At 36.7% G+C, this 21,147-nt stretch overlaps 1 protein-coding gene across 11 annotated transcripts in view; it reads left to right on the top strand.

The window, feature by feature from the left end:
* Nucleotides 1-21,147, top strand: part of dock10 (dedicator of cytokinesis 10) — a 407,603-nt gene that overhangs the window by 138,299 nt on the left and 248,157 nt on the right. The window contains exon 1 of one of the 11 annotated variants that reach the window (XM_039756204.1): nt 16,726-16,949. The exons of the other annotated variants lie outside the window; for them this stretch is intronic. Within the exon in view, the coding sequence (XP_039612138.1) occupies nt 16,848-16,949 (102 nt within the window). The 5' untranslated portion in view covers nt 16,726-16,847. Of the gene's footprint in view, nt 1-16,725; nt 16,950-21,147 lie in introns of those variants that run through there. 11 annotated transcript variants of the gene reach the window in all.

The following is a 21,147-nucleotide window of genomic DNA, read 5'->3' as shown; positions in this document are numbered from 1 at the left end:
CACGCAACAACTCACCAAACACAGCCTCAGTCACTTTCATCTGTGCAGAAGTCCACATGCACCTCTAAGCCACGTTGACTTTACACCGCACGCAAGACAGAGAGCCACGATTGCCAACTCACAGAGCCCCGCCTGCTAACTCTAACTAAGGGCAAGCAAGACAGAGAGCCATGCCCACCAACTCACAGAGCTCTGCCCACCAACTCTAAAACCATGGGATACACACGCATTTAGTGTATAAATGGATATAAATAATTGCATGTAAACGATTCACCAAAACCTGTTGTATGTAAATGATACTGTTTAAAACGTTATTGTTTTTTTCATCAGAAAACCTGGTTTCCACGTCTACCTGTATTAGTTTAAATGGCACTTTTATCACTCGCAATAGGGCGGACACGCTGTCTTTATCGTGTCGACTGTGCAACACAGTGAATGCGGCGTCTATCTATATATGTCAATGTTTTCCGTAGCCTACCGCAGGAAGGTACTCTCTCGACCATTGGCATTGGTTTCGCTCCTTGCTATTTTCGTTATACTGCAACGGTGGTTTCCTAAGCCTTTGTTATACTGAATTCCTTTCTCACCGTTTTCCGTTCCTATTCTTACACCGCCGTATGCTACGGCGGGCTAATTATTTTACATGAATGAATGAATACATGAAGGTCGGCTCAGTGGCAAAATGATTGGAGCGGCAAAATCATAACACCAGAAGTCTGGATTTTATTTCAAGCCCATTCACTGTCTGTGGGAGGTTTGCATGTTTATATCTGCAAATATTCGTCATTTCACTTGTGCTTCCTAATGATGTACCACACATTAACTGGCAGTAAATGAGTATGGGTATATGAATGAATATACTCCATCATAGACATGCATTCCAGACAGGCTGGATTCCTGATTTTCATCTATTGCTGACTGAACAGGCTGTAGCTACCCACCAGCATTCAATGTAAAGGATGAGTTTAAAAAAATGGAAAGATGAGTAACATTGTTAAGAACTTAAAGACTTTCAGTAACAGCAGAAACCCATAATACCTGCAACAACCAGCCTTGCGTGTTTGTGCTGAATCTAGTCCAAAATTTACACTAGAAATCATTTTTATCTAGAAGGTAGACAACCTTAACTCCTACCAGGTGCACAAGGCAGTGCCTCAGCACCACACACAGTGCACTCCATTTTCACAGCTAAATACAGTCCTAAGGCTACTGTATAATAATTAATGGAAACATCTGGTGCTGAATTGGAAATAGAAAACCACAGTGTTTAATCAGAAAGCTGCATATACACAGGCTTGAGCAGTTTATAAAATCAAACCTGAAAGTGATAGTTAGCAATGCTGAAATGCAGTATTCTTCCTAATAGTGAGGAGATAAAATTAAATGAGCCCAAAACAGATGGAGCAACCTGTGGGGCTTTGCTCAAATCATGGCATTGTGTGTAAATGTCCTTCCTCTTAACCTTTAGTGGCAACTTGTATTGCCAGCATCACTGTACAGGTTCCTGTCTTTCTCATGTGCAGACTGAATGCTGTCCATATGCTTTGTTGTCATCATTTGCCTACATGTTTCCTTTTCCCTGGACCATCCTATTCACTATGCATTATTGGAAAGTCTTGATTTTGGATTAGATAATGGGAAACCAGAAAGAATTACTGGACTGTAACCCTTCACTGGATATCATGTAGTGTAGTGTGATTAATTTCATAGCTCTACCATTTAAATTCTTACATTTAAATGATTTCAGGCATGTACAGGATACTGCATGATTAAAGGATAAAAAGAGAAGACAGCTCATGTGTGAGCTGAGAGGATTGGGCGGATGTGCAGTGTAGCTCTGCTAGGCTGTGGTTTTCTCTTACTCTTTCTTCCCGTCTTTGCAGCACGTCAATGGGGTCATTGCAGTTAGCTGCTCTCTGCTTTGCTGAGTCTGTCCTGTGGGCCAGACTGAAATCCATGTGCATGATATCAGCCATGCTGAGAATCTGTCTTGTACAGAAGCCTAAAGAGAAGGAAGTTGCCTGTCCTTTTGAATGGTAAAAGCTTGCTCTGTAAAAATAAATGAGAATCCGTTCTGTGATTGCCACTATAAAAATCAACTGGTACTGCTAATAGAGAGCATTAAGCTCCACTTACTGAGCATTGCATGGCAGAAAAGAATAAAACAGGATTATGCACATAAAAATGAAACAGGCCAGTGTAAAGCGCAGAAGTAGGCTTTTAAAGTAATCCTATCCTCACAATAACATTATGCAGCCAGGCATGCGATTAACATTTGAGCAAGAATACACAAAATGGGCCAACAACTGCAAGAGTGCTTTGTGCAGCTTTCATTGTTTGTCTGCTTTTTGACTTCATCATTATCTGAAGCAGATTATTCATCCATCTTTCCATTCACTTTTTGAACCAGGTTTGTCCAAATTTGGTAGGGGTTTTGGAATCTGTCTTCCCAGCAAGGCACGAGAAAACCCTGAGCAATGAGCCAGTCCATCTTAACAAATAGTCTTTTTCACTTACTCTCACCAGACCAATTTAGAGGTGACTCCATGACTGGGTTAGGTTATGAACACATTCTCTTGGAGCACATCAATACATCATTATTTTACATAACCCTTTCATTAATAAAGTATCTATCTATCTATCTATCTATCTATCTATCTATCTATCTATCTATCTATCTATCTATCTATCTATCTATCTATCTATCTATCTATCTATCTATTGAACAACTTCTGATGTTGCTTTGCATCTCAAATAATATATTACCAATCACTTTGCTTACATATGTATCTTATGTGGCAGTCTTTGTGATGGTCCTTGCTGTTTGTCAGCCCTTCATTTATCTTTGTGTGGAACTCAAGTCATGGCCTAGATGCAGATGGAGACCACTCTTCCACTACTCTTTACACTTGTGTATCTTCCCAAAGGTTAAAGCACAAAGACCATTCTTATTAGTGTAAGCTGCTGTTCTATAATCTGCTATATATAGAAGCTTGGCACCATTAGTAATTTTTATTAAATTCAGCCTAATATTCTTGCCTAAATTAATAATATACAAGACATTACCAGATTCTACACAAATGTTTGGGAAAAGCAATGGATGGATGGCCTGTTTTATTGCCAGAAAGGTAGAATTGTAGCAAATTTCCTTACATGCATGTACTTAAAAATATATTTTTTTTCAGGTAAGTTAGTTATAATTATTACTTGACTAGTGCCTTTATCCAAGGCAACTTAACACCATTTGAGAGCTAAAATTGATTATATTTCTTTTTTCTTTCCAATGTGTGCACAGACAGGTCAAGTGACTTACTCGAAGTCATGAAGTGTCAATAGTGGAATATGAACCCACACCCTCAGGGTTTGAAGTCCAAATCCTTAACCACTACAACACACTGTCTGCATACACTCATTAGTCATGATAACAGAGTGTCAATGTGTTGCATGTTAATTAGCACATGCAAGTCAGAATTTTATAGTACTCTGTACACGTGACAATACTGATCCTTCAATCCTCGAAATGAATAAGAAATAATAGTGAGTCCATGGAACAAGGGAACACCACAGCAGAAGATATCATAATTATAATAAACCATTCAGAGTATATATAAATTTTTGAACCTTCTTTCATGTATTGCAGTAGGAAGCCAAAATGTATCCCATCTATATAGGGCGCAAAGCAGAAACTAGTCTCAAATGGGATGCCATTTAATTTCAGGACATGTTTATAATCACTCTCTGTGTGCCACTTTAGAACTACTAGTTAGCCTAAACTTCATGTCTTTCAGATTTTGGAGCACATAGAGTAGTCTGAGAAAGTTCATTTAAGCACAGGGTGACTATGCACATTCCACACTGTCAGTGGCAAGGCCAGAAATCAAACCCAGGTTTCAGGAGATGTGATGTAACATCACTAGTCACCAGTGGCGGCTGGTGAAAATGTTTTGAGGTGGGGCTGTGGTACAGCAAACAATTTCTCAAACAATTCTTCACAAATCAAAGCAATATGATTTATTGCAATGCAGACAAAGTTAAAGAACATTATTAAATCATGTCTGATCAATTATTTCAGTATATATATATATATATATATATATATATATATACACACACACACGACAAATGTGAGGACAACCATGTACAGGAAAATAACTGTGGTGGGAAAAAAAAAAAACTGCATCTTTTTTTTTTACTTATTTGTACAGGAACACACTGTCTAGCACACTGTCTAGCGAGGCAACAAAATCCACTAAACCCTTAAAAATGCCAGGGTTGTCTGACGAGTCAGTCTCATCGTGCCACGCAAGGCCAACTCAAAAGCCCCACAAAATTTAACACAATCAATTATCTTGGATAAAATATACCGATTTTTATCTACCTCCTCGTTGTGTTTTCTTATCGCAATCCTGTGACCGTCGTCTAACTGAGTAGCGATGTTTACTCTTCCCAAAATGGCTAGTTTGACGGAATTATCCATGTGTGTCCTGGTGTTCTCATGTTTTCTTACTTTCTCGGACAGGTGCTTCATATCTCTCACTCCGTAACTGTCCAAGCAGGATCTGTCCCAGTTGCTTTAAACAACAAGCACGGAAACAAAATAAGGCATTAGCAGAAACGCATCCACATAGCCAGGCCTTTTGGTGTACCAACTGGAAGAGTAGCTTCGTGTACTTCTTCCCTTTTTCGCTTATCTGCTGTCTGATTAAGAGGTTAGGCTGATCTGGACCCAGCTCCTTTACCTTCAGTTTTTCTGCCAAAGTTCTCTTCTCAAACGGATATTGGAGTAGAGATTGAACAGAGTTGGGTTCGTGTCCGGAATTAACAACACCTGAGTCCACCATTGTCACGTAATGTTAATTGAAAATTGCGCCACTACAGACCATCCTTGATTTTAGCTGCTTGGGGCGACAGAAAAATCGCCCATTTCAGTTAAGATTTGAGGACGCTGATTGGCTAAATTTTATGTCACATCTTGAATATATTTATATCTTGAATCAGCATTTGACTAAATTCTACAAAGACCTGCCTCCTTTGGGCGATATCTCGATCGCCCCTCAGCTGAAATTGAGACGTGCTGACAGGCAGAGAAGTTATATGGTGATGGTGAAAACATTTATTTTTACAGAAGATTTTCTAATATATCACATCATATAATTATACATTTAAATAATTTATATAATTATTATTTTGTGTGTGTGGTTCAGGGAGGGCGGCGCCCTAGCGCCCTCTATTGGCCAGCCGCCACTGCTAGTCACCATACCACTGTGCAGCCCTGTATTTATAAATTATAATGAAATTTATCATTTAGCTACACTTTATTCTTAGGGTAGAAGTGAAAGGCTTAGGTTCCTTTTTGTTAGTTTTTCTTAATTATATAATGCCAGGCATACTGTATGTACAACGCTGTCCTCAGGCATTAAATCTGCTTTTTTATGCCGCCCCTTCTTCTGCATTACATTGCCTTCTCAGAAGCACTCACTGAAACATGATGGACCCAACTAATTAATTTAGGGGTAGAATTCCAAATTGTAAGTAGCACATTCTCAAGAGGTTTCTTACATTGAAATTAAAAGCTGCCAGCCTGCACACATATTAGAAGGCTTTATTCTAGGTTTCAACCCATCATCATGCAGTAAATTAAATAAAACACACTAAATTCACAAGAAAATGTGCTAGGGTTTCATCAGTGTAATCCCATGGCCATATTTTAAAGCAGGTTCCCACCACTCACTGTGTGATTCTAAGCAGAGCCAGCATGTAGAAAAACACATTTTTACAAAACAGTTGTAAAAAGGTCTTTCTTGTTGATTTTTGTTTTGTGCAAGAGTGAGTTATTAAAGAGGTGGCAGAATCTGGAATCGAACAATGATAAATAAAATCATTTTGCCCTTTTAACAGAGAAGACTGTCAGTAGGCCATTCATAACGTAGCCCTACCAGCCAATTGGGTGACAGTACATAGTCCATAATTGGAAGCATTAACAGTGTGGCATTTTTATAAGTTATTAGAGTAATATTAAAAAAACAAGCTTTATAATGCACTAGTGAGGCTTCATCTTGAGTACTGTGTGCAGTTTTGATCTCCAGGCTACAAAAAGGACATAGCAGCACTAGAAAAGGTCCAGAGAAGAGCGACTAGGCTCATTCCAGGGCTATAGAGGATGAATTATGAAGAAAGCTTTAAAAAGCTGAGCATATTCAGTTTAAGCAAAACAAGATTAAAAAGTGACATGATTGAAGTGTTCAAAATTATGAAGGTAATTAGTATAGAGGATAAAGACTATTATTTTAAGCTGAGTTAATCAAGATTTTTTTTTTTGCCTTATACAATTTTTGTATTAGGAATTTGTTAGTTTTCACATACCCCTTGGGGTCAGAGCGCAGGGTCAGCCATTGTACAGCACCCCTGGAGCAATTACAGGTTAATGGTCATGCACAAGGGCCCAGCAGAGTAGGATCTCTTTTGGCAGTGACAGGGATTCGAACTGGCAACTTTCTGGATACCAACACAGATCCTTAGAGCCACCACTCTACCCTGTGTTCATTCTAATCATGATCATGGGGACACAGTTGGGAATTTGTTAAGGGTAAATTTTGCACAGGCTTTAGGAAGCTTTTCTTTACACAGAGAACCAAAGTTATTTGTAATAAGCTACCAACTAGCATGATAGACAGTAAGAATTTAGGGACATCCAAAACTAGAAAATGTTTTTTAGAAGGATTAAGTGGATAGGAACAGCATTGTTGGGCTGAATGGCCTGTTCTCACCTAGATTGTTCTAATGTTCAAATGCTCTAATAAGAGGAACAACAACAACAGATAAGGTATAAAAAAGTACAGGGATTGAGCAAGGGATTGAGAATGTTATGTTCATTTTGCAGAGAGGCTTTTTTTGTTTAAAAAGTCATTTAATTTGCAAATATTCAAATTTGCCAGAAATAAATAGATATTTAAATATTTTAACTCAAAAATATTTTAACCAAATTCACCTGACATACTGTATAGATTTTTATGTTAGGTTTACTACAGCTGCATATAACTCAAATTTGATTTTGTCCTTATTTGAAGAATCCACATACATGCAGTTGGCACTTGATATACCCATCCATTCATTTTCTAAATCTCTTCTAGCTACACAAACCTGATATCTATCTCAACAGCACTGGGCAGAAGGCAGGAATCAATCCTGGATATGGCAGCAGTACATCATATGGCACTCACACACCCATCCATAGTGTCAATTTAAAGTCACCAGTTAAACTGAAATGCATGTATTTAGGATATTTAACATATAACCCCAACTCGGAAAAAGTTGGGACAGTATGGAAAATGCAAATTGAGACAGAAAGCAGGGACTTCAGAATTCACTTTGACTTATAATCCATCATAAATAGTATAACGCCAAGATATGTAATATTTAGTCTGGTCAGCTTTATTTTTTCCTAAATATACATCCATTCTTACCAGTGAGGGACTGCAACACATTCCAAAAAAAGTTAGGCTGAGAAATTTAGGGCCAATAATGACTTAAAAAAAGAAAATAATAATGTGAGTATAAACAGATGATGCTCAACAGGTGATTGTAATACTTTGGCATAAAAGTTGCCTCTAGAAAAGGTCTAGTCCTTTAGAAGCAAAGATGGGCCAAGGATTGCCAATTTTCCCTCAAATGTATGAGAAAATCATTAAAAAGTTTAATAATGTTTTTAAAGAAGGGATTTGGGTATGTCAACCTCAACAGTACATAATATTACTAAATAATTCAAGGAATCTGGAGAAATTGTAGAATGTGAAGGGCATGGGTGCAAGCTTAGCCAGACTTCCCATGATCTTCAGTCCCTCAGACAGTACTGCATCAAGAAAATTTACCAATAAGTGACATAACAACCTGAACTCCACACGCCTTTATCAAGTAACACAAAATGTACTGATATCCACAAATTCTGGTTACAACTGTATCAATCAAAAAGGAAGTTGTGTGTTAACATTGTGCGGAACAGCTGTTGACTCCTGTAGGCTTAGAGGCATCTGTGGTGGACGATTACACAGTGGAAACATGGGACAAACCATGATGGGACCACCAATATTTCAGCTGTTTTTTGGAAGAGATGTACATTGTGTCCACTGGACCAAAGAAGAAAAGAACTATCTAGAGCATTACCAGCTACAAGTCCAGAAGTTAGTATCTGTGATGGTTGTGGGTTGTGTCAGTGCTGTGGGCAAGGATAACTTGCACTTCCATGAAGGTACCATTAAAACCGAAAAGTACATAACAGATTTTGGAGCAACATATGCTGCCTTCAAGATGACATCTCTTCCATGGTTTCAGCAAAACCATATTCTATGCACATTAAAAAGGCATGGTTACATAGGAAGAGGGCGCAGGTGTGTCACTGGCCTGCATACAATCTTGACTTGTTCCCAGTTGAGACTGTGTGGCTCATGTTTGAAACACAAAATGCAACAATGAAAACCCTATATTGTTGCAAACCTTAATACTTGTTTACAAGAAGAATGGTACAGAATTACAGCAACAAATTGTTGTCTTCAGCCTCTAAATGTTTATTAAGTATTGTGAGGAGGAAAGGCAACATTACAAAGTGGTAAATTCTTTACTGTCCAAATCTTTTTGGAATATATTATTTAAAAAAAACAATAAAATAATGGGCTCTTATAATGGTTTTAGGTCAAATATCAGTCAGTCAGTTCTTTCTGTTTTTATTTGCATTTTCTGAACCATCCTAACATTTTCCAAGATGGGGTTGTAAAAAATACTGGAAGACCCTGAACACTCACACACAGGATGGAGACTATCCCATGAATTCACTTTGTACAGTTCAGATTTGTCAGTTTTAGAGTGTGTCCTGGCAGTATCTGGCTCAAGGCAGAAAAGAATACTGGACAATGGAGGTCACTGTGTCATTGTGGAATTATTAGCTAATTTCACATTCATGTTTTTTCATGTCTTTGGCATGTAGGAGGAAAATATTGTAGATAGGGAGAAATTTTACATAGACATAGAGTGTCCAATGACTTCACTCAGTAATTACTAAACTAAGAGCTGAGGGACTATGAGGCAGCAATTCTAATCAATGTGCCAATGTGATGACTTTGTTTTTGTCCCAACACTTTCAAAATGAAAGACAGTAAATAAAGCTAAACTGTTGTATCTTTTAAATATAATTTCAGCTGTTAGAGTTGCCAGTCAACCTGACAGCAAGTCTTAGGACTATAGAAAGAAAAGTAGTAAACTCAAACAAGCAAGACACTGACCCAAACCTCCTGGCAAAACATGTCACCCTGAAATGTTTTTTATTTGAACTGAAAGTGAATTCAAAGATACAAATGACAAGCCATTTTCTGAAACACTCGTGCTGTTTGTATTATTCCAAAAATAATGAGCATTGTTTTCACTTCCTTTATATTTCTTTCCTGGTGTTGTATGGGTAGTTTGGGTGGGGATGGGGGGATTTTTTGCTTTAAGTTGGAAGGTGGGCAAGTTGGATAATTGCTTTAGCATTATTACATGTAATTTATATTTTTACCTATTCTGTTTGGAGACCATGTCAGACTAAAGGCACTAGTTTCATATGTACATTGCTGCTATTGCGTTTATTTGTATAATACGTGTATTATCATGCCAGGCTTACTTATGATTTAAATGTTCCCTGATTTAACAAGGCATTCCTTCATTTATTTTCTGAAGTCACTTTCTTGTTGCTGATAGCAAAACCTCCAGTGGCACAGTGAGTAGTAGCACTGCTGCTTTAGAGCACTGTAGTCTTAAGTTGGAATCCCAGCCCAGGTGCAGCCTGTATGGAGTCTGCATAGTCTCCCTGTGTTCATGTGGATGTTTCTCCAAGTTAACCTTGTTCCCACACATCCAAAAGGTTATTTAGCAGCTCTACATTGGTCTATTATGAGTAAGCGTAGGTTTGAATTTGTATATCCTGTCAAAATATAATTACTGTTATCTGCACAGTGGTGTTGGGTATGAGAACTGACTCCTTATGCTCCTTAAATAGATAAATCAGTTAGAAAATGGATGGATGAATTAATACAAAACATGTAGTCATTTATATATGTGAAGATATTTTGTTGCCAATATGTGTATTCAATAAACTGTTGTGAAGTCATAAATTGAATTTGCTACTTGAAAAGCATCATATAATGTATTCCACATGACCAAAAGTGAGAGGGGTGAACAACTGTAGATATTCTGTAGTTCACAAAATGATTCTTTTTACCTGTTCTCTTCTGTGCAATACTTACTTCTGTCTTGTTTTGAACCTCACTTCTTCATAGAATGTTTTTCCTTTCATTATTTACATTTCAGAATCATTTGTCTCCTTTTCTCCACCAACAAAGAAGTCAGTACAGTACATTTAGAGGAAAAAAGTGGGCCAGTATGCCCCCTGAAGCAATTGTTTAAGAATCCTGTACATCATAGCACCGGGTGTTATTTTGTTCTACTTAAACCACTACAGAAAAGAACCCCAAAATTAAAACATTCAATTCATTGCACTGCCTAAATGTGTAGTCTCTAAACAACATTGCTGTTTGTAATAAGTTAAAGTACAAGATGATTCTAAGGTATAATTTTATTGTCTGGTTATGACTCAGGCAAAAAATTAAAAAAAAGCTTGATAATATAACCGAGAAGAAACACAAAAAGTACTTGAGTGAATGACATAAACAAAAGATAATAATAATAATAATTTACAAAATTCTTTATTTGTCCAATATAACAGCAATGGTATTGTTTTTTTTATCACTGTACAGGTAAGTACTGTCCCTTGCTTTACCAAATGCAGTGCTAGTTCTCTTATACACTACCTGTCAGGCTTCTGCCTCCGCTCATCTCTGAGACTGCATGGCATGTTGCACAAACCTCTGTCATAGCAGCTCATTTCTCCTGCTTCTTGAAATCCAAGTGGGTAAATGACCTGCGGCCTCATGCATAACGGCACGCGAAGAATTCACGCTATAACATGACATACGGACAAAAGCAGAAATGTTCGTACGCACAAAATAATCCAGATGCACAAATCTGTGTGTTCGCCAACTTCCACGTTTTTCCACTACATAAATCCCAGTCAGCGTAAAAAGTAACGCACGTGCGTGCGCCTGCTGCCACTCCCAAACTCCTCCCAGAATTACGCCTCTTTGAATATACAAATCAATATAAATAGCCCTTAAGCTCAGCGTTCTGTGAAAAGGCAATGGCAAAAGCACGGGGGTAAATAGAAGAATTTCAGTGAATACCAAGTGGAGGCTAGGAAAAACGTATTATTTTTTGGTTTAAACAGTGGTATAAACAACAAAAGGAAGTTGATTGAGTGACATAGAGTGTTGGAGAAACTCGAAAACTCAAGTTCACAAAATCACACGAAATAAAAAAGGAGTTTTCAGATATCAAAGTCGCCATGAAAAGGCGAGTCGTACCCACCGTCTGAGTGTCATATGAAAGCTTATTAAGGTACAGAGAATAAAATTAGGCAGACAGTGGGGAAAAAAGCACGAAATATCAACTTTAATCTCGAAATTTCCACTTTAATGTTTAATTTTGTCATTAAAGTAGAACATCATAAACTTCATCTTAAAATCGTTTCATTTACTAGTTTCTCAAATCCCATCGTAACTAAAGTGGTAGGTTAAATGCTTTGTTTTGTATTTGATGTTCTATGTGCTCTATGTATATGAATAACTACGTGATACTTAAACAGGCTTTCTCTTCCTCCGACAGGACACAGAATCCATTACATTCGTGATATTACTGTATTAAAATACTTAGATGTATACTTGGTATAATTTTCATGATTATATGAGTTAAAGCAGTTATTAAACATGGGAACATGGTGGCACAGTGATTGTTCATGCCTTACGCAAGATGCTTGCTGCTCCGTACGTGACCTTCGATGAAATAATTTATTGCAGCAGTACAGTCTTTTTCAAATGTACTTACCCCCAATTCCTGTCCTTACTTTTCTTTCTCCAAATACCAAATCGCCACACAATCAGCTCTGTAATAGATTTTAAGCCATCTGTAAGCTTAGAATGCCGATTCTTCAGAACTTTTAAGGAACATTGAAATATCTTTGCAGTACATGTTAATTTATTCTGTCCATCCAGTGTCGCGCCAGTCCCAGCAAGAATACAGCACGAGGCAGGAACAATCCGTGAACGGAGCGCCAACTCCTTGCTAGCGCTAGGACACAGTGTCCTCACATGTTTATTTATTAACAATATAGACTATTTAAATGAAGGTTAAGTTTTATCTGTATAATATAATAAACATATTTTGCTGCATTTCATCTTAAAAATGATATCGCCATCATATGTAAATACACGCTTTATAAAGTGGCTCAGGTTGTGCAGTATTATAACTGTATCACAAGTTTACAGTGAGGTTATTGTACTTATAAGTACAAACAGTTCTACAACAAGCACTTGATGGACTGATTGAGTGTGTTTATAGTTCTTGGAATGAAACTGTTTCTGAACAGCGAGGTCCATACAGGAAAGGCTCTGAAGTGTTTGCCGTATGAGAGCAGTTCAATAGACAGCATGGCTAAGGCAGTGTGTGCTTGATGGTGTATACCGATAATTCTCTTTCCGATCAGCTGCTGCTGTGATTCGCACTCAGATACAGTGATATAATTACTCTGAGTGGTGCAGTGAGAGTAATATGGAAAAAGATGATCCGCTTTGGCAACCCCTAACAGGAGCAGCTGACAGAACAAGAAGGTGTAGTGAGAGTAACAACGCTAAAGCAGCTATGGTATTTAGAATAGTTTGACCATTTTGTGGACCATTATATTGTTACAGTTTAATTAAAATCAGATGCATTAAACTAATAAACAATATGCAGTTAATTTCAGTATATTTATAAAGCTGCGTCAGGGATGTGGATCTAAAAAAGAAAGGGAAACCACAATGGAACAGTAGCACTGCTTTGACGTTGGGTGCCACCAGTCTGCAAAACCGAGCGGAGAACTTGCATACGCCAGGGTATGAGTTACCGTGGAAATGTGCGTGGCTTTACCCCAAGTTTAGGTTTTATACATCTCGATTTGAATGTGGAAACGTTCTAACGCAACATTTTTGTGTGTACGCACTGTTTATACATGAGGCCCCTGGTGTTCATGTCCATAAAAGTTAAAAATAGAAGCAGCTTAATATATGTAGAAATATATGAATGATAGCTTGGCAATGCTTTATGTTACAGTGACTACAATTGTACTCTGTATTTCCATTACACTAAAAACAGCCTCACTGCTGTGTTGTATAAAGACTATGATGATTCAGTTTTTCTCTGACACTTGACAAAGTTTGTAGTGATCACTTATCTGTCATGTTCTGATGCAGTCAACAGTTTTAGCTTCAGCACAGGTTTTAAATCTCCATTGGGTACTTCTTTGAGAAATTTTATGTTTGAGAAATTAAAACTACAATTAGCCACATACCTCGACATCCAGTGTAAATTAACAACAGCACATGAATCTTTAACTCTTAAGTTGGAATCTGTTGTTTCTGAAAGCAATTTCAGCCATATAACAGTGTAAAATGGTATTAAAAATATTTTGTGCTCATTGCTAGTACGTGTAATTACATTCTGTTATAAATTATCCTTAAATATGACTCACTGTTGCAAAAATATGCAATATACAAAATTGTAATAATAAACTCTGAATTGAAGTGACTAGAAAATGATTAAATTCTTCATCTTTCAAACCAGCTAAGTCTCTTCGCAAACTAGAGTGTAATGTCATGCCAATATTATCACTTGTTTACACAAAATATAGTGTGGTACATAATGGATTGCCGAGGGAAGAAAAGTTGGTACAGCATAAAGACAGAACCTAGTAGGGCCATACGAGTGATTGTAAAGGCATTGTACACCAGCAGAAGCGAGGTAAATACTGTAAATATGGAAGCACAGAATTAAGAGTACCTCCATGGGGCAGTAAGCACAGTGCATGTGAAAGGGCACCAGACAGGGCACATGGTGAAGGAGAGACTTAAAGTGGAAGAAACAGGATACATTCCAAAGGGATTTTAGAAGGCAGGTGACTTAACAGATGGTGGAGTTGTCTAACCTTCAATGTATGGTTTGAGAGGGTTAACTTTAAAGGGATGGAAGGGTTTTGGACAACTTTTGGCAAGTAGACGGCAGCATATGGTATAGAACACAAAAACTGGAAACACCTCACCTTTTTAAAAATGGTAACAGCTATCAAAAGACCTTGTTGCTTTCATTGTTGCCAGTTAGGTGACAGCCCAAACATCTATAGCCTTGTAAAATAATAACTTTTTATTATTGTGAACTTGCTCTGGAACCATTCACTGGGACAGTAGACAGTATAGGTAGCAAACTACAGGTTTAACTGCAGTAATAATGCATTTTTCGTTCTTACTCAACTGCCACTTAGCAAAAATATCAGATGCTAAACCCTACATTAAGATGTGAATTGCATAGAGCAATGGTTTCCATATTCCTGCAGACTAAGCTCAGTGTCACAAAGAGACCCAAGACGGGGGAAACTCAAGCTATGAGCTCTACAATACAACTCCTTAGTCAGTAGGGGGCAAAACTGCATGCAACCATTTAATTAGGCAGCCAATCGATTACTGTCATCAATCAGTGACTGTGAGATTTCTCTTCACAATAAAACTATTTTCTAATAAAAATAAGAATGAAATTAACTCATTTAGTATTTTATTTTACTAGCAGCAGTAAGTAAATTTTACAGATTATCATTGTGTGTTTTTTTAGGGCCTGGTTTTAAAATTCAGGATGTGCCACAGTGGGTACTAAAATAAAAGTTATCATAGTTATGGATTTATTATTTATAATATATTACTCATTTTCATTTACGGTGTTATTTTGTTTATGTATCCTAGAGATAAAAAAACCATGAGCTTAACACCTGTTGAGGAACATGAAGTGGGAAGCACGACTTATGTTTCCACTTTTCAAACAGGCTCAGGAGCACAAAATCTCATGCTCAAGTCTAAAATAGAGTGGGTTCAATGAATGTTGTGGTTTTCAGGTCATACATAAATTATCATGTATTATGCAGGAGTACTCTAAAGGAGCTGAGGTGCAAGTATAACTGTATACCAAATGTTCAATGTAGTACATTTAGAATCTGTGCAAAGTACACTTCCTCTTATGAATCCAATTATACCCTAGTTGCAATACTTAAACTACAATACAAACATAATATTCAATGAAAACACAATCGTACTACTGAAATGCAAAACCAGTGTTACTTATGTGCTCTACATATAAATATGCATTTTGTCAGTGTTATGGCATCTGTGGTAATTACAATTGTAAACTGGAGTTCTTTTTAAATGCTGTACTCTCATACTTGATGTCAAACTTAAAAGTGGATTGGAAAAGACAGGGAGAAACTTCAGTAGTCATGATATCAGAGTTAACACAGCAGAACTGACACTTTACGCCAGAAGACTGCTCCTTCAGGCAAGCAGAGCTCCACTGAATTAAATCATTGAGCTCCTGAATCCTCTGATGGCTTGGCTCTCACACAGCCTGTGTCTTTCGCTGTGCTCTGAATTAGAAACAAATGTCTTAAAAGACAAGTCTTCTTCTTGAACCCAACAGAATGGCAGCTTGTGGCTGAGAGGAGCATCTTATAAAGATTTTAATTCATATGTTAGGCTGGAAATACGGTACTGACAATTTTATTTTTTTTTCTCATAACCATTTTTAGTAGGATTTCTGGCAGCTTTCCTCTTACATGAGGATAAGAGGTGATATTAAAAGTTGTCATAGCTGGACCAATAGAGTTGGAACAGGAGCACATGCTGCACTGTTCAGCCACTTTTGGTGAATGTGATTCCTGTTTTCTGTACTATATATATGTATCTGTGTGTGTTCATATACACGTACATCAAAATTGTTTTTATACTCACAGTTTTTTAAAGCATTTTTAATCTATCTATCTATCTATCTATCTATCTATCTATCTATCTATCTATCTATCTATCTATCTATCTATCTATCTATCTCAACATTGTGTTGCACTTTTTGGATGGTTTACAACTGGCAGCTTGAAAGTGATGTACAAAAAAGCTGTAATAAACTGAATATACCAAATATCAATATAATTACCTCATGAATACTCTTGCTGACTTTCATGGTGACTGGAGTAACATGGTAACTTGTGCTGCTTGTATTCTCTTGAGACTCACAAGCTTCAGAAAACATCAATGTGGCAGTTTGAAGACTACTGTTTAGAGAGCAGGCTGCATGGTAAAGGGAATATACAAGTTTCAATGACTTGAATTATGTATGTTTATTTATGTTAAGTGAGAAAAGATTAAAACTTCTGTTATTATTATTGAAAAATAGGTATTGATTTTCCTTTATGAATGCCTTTAAATAAAAAAACTGCTCGTAGAAACATTCATATGGCAAACCACTTACTTTGAAGCTGAAATGGTCAACACCAGCCACTCCACATGACCTCCCTCTTTAGCAGCACCCAGTAGTGGTAAAAGACAATGAAAATCAGTGTGGTGCTATCTGGAGGCTTGTAAGAAAAGTTATTGTGTGATGGTTTCAAGCTTTAAAAATAGTGTAGTTTCATAAATGACGTTTCACTGTAAGCAGCAAATAATATCAGCCTCAGGAAGGAGGGTTAGGCTTTATGGTTTCTCTTTTCCTCTTTGTCTGCTCAGTTTGAAAGCATTGAGATGGAGACTGAACTACTTCCCCAGCACCCAGCAGTTTTCAAAGGCAGATAAATAGTTCTCTTTATCACCGTGAAGTTTATTTTGTTCTTCTGTTTGTGCCTTTGCTGCTTTTTTCAACCAGGAATGAGTTTTAGATCAAAGGTTTTCAAACGAGAGGCCAGTATGGATTTTCGAAGGAAGAAAAAAACGAGACGTCCCAGAGGGGATTTTAGCAGACTGAGCTGTGTAGGTATTCACTTTTTTCTTTGTTTCTGAGAGCATGTTTAACTTTTAATGAGTTTCTGTGAACGGCAGATCAGGCAGATCTAAGTGAATGTATCGTTATAAGTTGTAAACTCCAATTAGTGTGTATGAAGGTCATTTATTAATTGACTTCTTTTGTTACTTTAATTTTACTACATTAGTGTAACAGGTGAATCTCTCCTATGATTTATCAATTTAATTTTGTGATTGTTGACAGTTGAATTTATTCCAGCACATGGTCAGTGTAGACAGAAGGGATTACCAAAGGCCCACATACGGAAGTTAGTAAAAAAAACTGTAATATTGATATTGTCATTGTTTTTATTGTCATTCACTTGCTTTGCTTATTCTTTGGAGGTCAGAGACTGACATATATCTGTTATTCTTGTCATTGTTGATCTTCTTTACACATAAAAAGAAAAAAAAATGTTTAAACCAGCTAGGTGCTGTGCTGCATTGAGTCAGCCTTGTGCAGGCTGTGGTTATCATTAATTGAGTACAAAACGCTTTGACACTGTGGCCATTTGTGTTTATTATGTAGGCTGAAGGGCTCCTCCAGTTGTGCGTTGAATAGCTTGCTCTGTTTATGTAGTTCTTTTTAAATGGAATTTCATTTAATGTACTGGAAGTAGTGCTATTAGTATTTGCATTAGTAACAATACCAGCTGCAGCACTAGCGTGACGATATATTTTTTATAATTGCTGTTTGGTTATTTCCCACTCTTGGCTACCCAGTATATAATAGTATACAGTACTGAGATTTTCTATCCGTGACATCTTTCTTTCCTTATAGCTAAAATTCACCATCTTATATGATTACATCTTTCCATCCATCTCACCTTGTGCAGTCATCTACTATATCTATGTCTAGCAGACTTTCTTTTTTCATGATTTGACTACAATATTTTACCATAAAACTGACAGTTTTTTTTAATATAACACCATTATTTACAAATCAGCAGCTCATGGTACTTTTAGCAGCATCTTAATCTTTGGCATGTTATAACCTGGGTGGTGCAGTGGGTAACGCTGCTGCCTTGCAGTTAGGAGACCTGGGTTCGCTTCCTGGGTCCTCCCTGCATGGAGTTTGAATGTTCTCCCCGTGTCTGTGTGGGTTTGCTCCGGTTTCTTCCCACAGTCCAAAGACATGTAGGTTAGGTGCATTGGCAATCCTAAATTGTCCCTAGTATGAGTGAGTCAGTGAGGGCTTTGCCTTTTATTAGTATAGATTATAATCCTTTATTGATTTTGAGCCAATGGGTAGACTGTGTATGCCATTTTTTCAGGGAAAGGATATGTGCCAGTTCCACTGTCAAAAGTTAATTATACTAGTATACTAAATATAAATAATAATAAATAATTGTTATCTGATTTTAGACTATGCTGTATGAAGAAATACCAAGAGCAAAAATCTGGTGTATTCTCAAAAATGAACAATCATTGACTAAGTTAAACAGTTTTTATTTTAGTTAAAGTATTCTCATAACACATGTTTACAAAACTCTTCATTGAATATGAAGGATTACATTATACTGTCAAATTGAAAACTACAAAATAATAAAATATTTAGATAATATTGCTCTTTATAACAAGAAAGCATTTCGAAGAGTATTGGAAAAGACGTGGTGTCAAGAATAGAGAATATTGTTTTATAGAAACTAAAGAATCTGCATCACAATAATACACGTGAGACTCAATTGTATAACCAAAGGAATAGATAAAGCAAGTAAGAATAAGGATGTGAGTCTGCAGTCTTGATATAAACATTATAATTAAATATGAAGACATTTTTTACAAGTCTTCATAAATATGAATAGTCACCTTTTTAGAGAATTCCTTTGAATAGGAAGGAAAAATAATAACATTCACATGTAGTTTTATATCCAAAATAAGATATGCAAAATCTGATTTTGAAATATTTATATAAGGTTTATAGACAGTAAGTAACACAGACCTCTGTAGGCTTTTTGTAATATCGATCATTTAAAAAGTTTACATTTGAGTTTAAAAGATGAGAGGTGGAGAACAAATGGAATCACTGTGTTTGCTCTCCACTTGGCGCATAAAGATCTAGCCTTGTAGAATCACTTTTTCCGTAGCTATTAGATTACCATGTCATAAATATTAAACTGCTTTTTGATAAGTCATTTTCAGACAAACATCAACATCTCAACATCAGCATCCCTAAGAAATGAAGAAGTGGGCCAAAGCTAAAATCTGAAGGAGGGCATTATTGAAGACATACAGGGACCTCTTCTCTGTTTTTAACACAGTGAGGAGCCATTTACCTGAAGATTAATTCCACTTAAATATATGGTATACTAGGGGGCTTCACCCCCTGCTCACTTCGCTCGCCAACCCCCGTGTTTAGTTTTCTGGACACGCACTTTTATGATTTTTGTTTTTCTTTGAATTGTTGCTATTTCGTTAGTTTCACTTTTATTTCAGAACTTCTGTAAAAACAATATTTGTAATCTTTTAAGTCCCAATATGCTGAATCTTTTAAATGAGGTCAGTGAGACATGTGTTTAATGACTTTGTACCATAATTCAGGATAGGTTTCTCTGTTTGGAATTTCAGCACAGACAAAACGATCTACATCATCAGCAGTTAATAATTTTTTTTGCAAAGTAACCAATAAATGCACGTGAGGTAAACCACGTTTTTGAAATTCTTTGACTTAAACTGACAATATTTACATACTTCTGACATATCACCTATGTCCATATATTTGATCTCTATTTACCTTTTCGTTATTTCTCCGAGTAATAATTTCTCTTTTTTTTGTGCTAATGCAATGTTTTCTTTCTTTGTTTTGACACTGTCGTTTTTTTCTGCTTTCATATTCTGTATCTTGCTCTGCATGTGTATCGTGCCTATGTTTTTTTGAGTCTTTTGAATTCCAGCTTTCATTATCTCTAACCTGCTCTGCATATGTTTGGCCCACTTGTTTTTTAACTTCTTTATGACGTTTTACTTTGTTTTCTACTGTGTCATTTATTTCTGACCTCGCTTTGTCCTGCTTTTTATTCAGTGACACCTGGGGCCTCATGTATAACGCCGTGCGTAGAATTCGCACTATAACATGGCGTAAGCACAAAAGCCGAAATGTGCTTACGCACAGAAAAATCCAGATGCAGGAATCTGTGCGTACTCCAACTTCCACATTCTTCCGCTACATAAATCCCGGTCAGCGTGAAAAGTAACGCTCATGCACGCGCTTTATGTAACGCCCCAACTCCTCCCAGAATTACGCCTCTTTGAATATGCAAATCAATATAAATCGCCTTTAAGCTCAGCCTTCTATGAAAACACAATGGGAAAAGGAAGAGGGAAAATGGAAGAATTTCAGCGAATACCAAGTGGAGGCAAAGTCGAAAAGACAAGACATAGCCCACCATCTGAGTGTCATATGAAAGCTTATTAGAGTACAGAGAAAAAAAAGGCACACAGTGGGGAAAAGCACAAAATGTCAACTTCAATCTTGAAATTTCCACTGTAGTCACGTAGTTTATTTTGTCATTAAAATAGAACATCATAAACTTCATCTTAAAATTGTTTAATTAACCAGTTTCTCAAATCACATCGTAATTAAAGTAGCACGTTAAATGCTTTGTTTTGTATGTGATCTTCTATGTGCTCTATGTGTGTGAATCACTACATGCTTCTTAAACCAGCTCTCTTCCTCCGACAGGACACAGAATCTATTACATTCATGATATTACAGCTCTCTGAATAACTAAAATACTGAGATGTATACGTGATATAATTTTCATGATGATAGTTAAAGCACGTTATTAAACATGGGTTTTACGGCGCAGTGATTGTGTGCGACCTTCGATGAAATGATTTATTTAAGCAGTACTCATGGGTGGCTCTATGTCCAATAGAGAAAGTCCAATGTCAACATGTTATCTTATGCACGGTGGATTGTCACACAATCAGCTCTGTAATAGACGTTAAGCCATCTGTAAGCTTAGAGCGCTGATTCTTCAAAATGTTTAAGGAACATTGAAATATCTTCGTAGTACATGTTTAATTATTCTATCCTTCACGCCTGTCCCAGTGAAGAATATAGATTATTTAAATGAAGTTAAAGTTTTATCTGTATAATATAATAAACATATTTTGCTGCATTTCATCTTAAAAATGATATCATCATCATATGTAAATACCTGCT

The sequence above is a fragment of the Polypterus senegalus genome, chromosome 1 (assembly GCF_016835505.1).
Source record: "Polypterus senegalus isolate Bchr_013 chromosome 1, ASM1683550v1, whole genome shotgun sequence".
Lineage (NCBI taxonomy): Eukaryota > Metazoa > Chordata > Cladistia > Polypteriformes > Polypteridae > Polypterus > Polypterus senegalus.
This window is presented reverse-complemented; position numbering and strand designations above follow the sequence as displayed.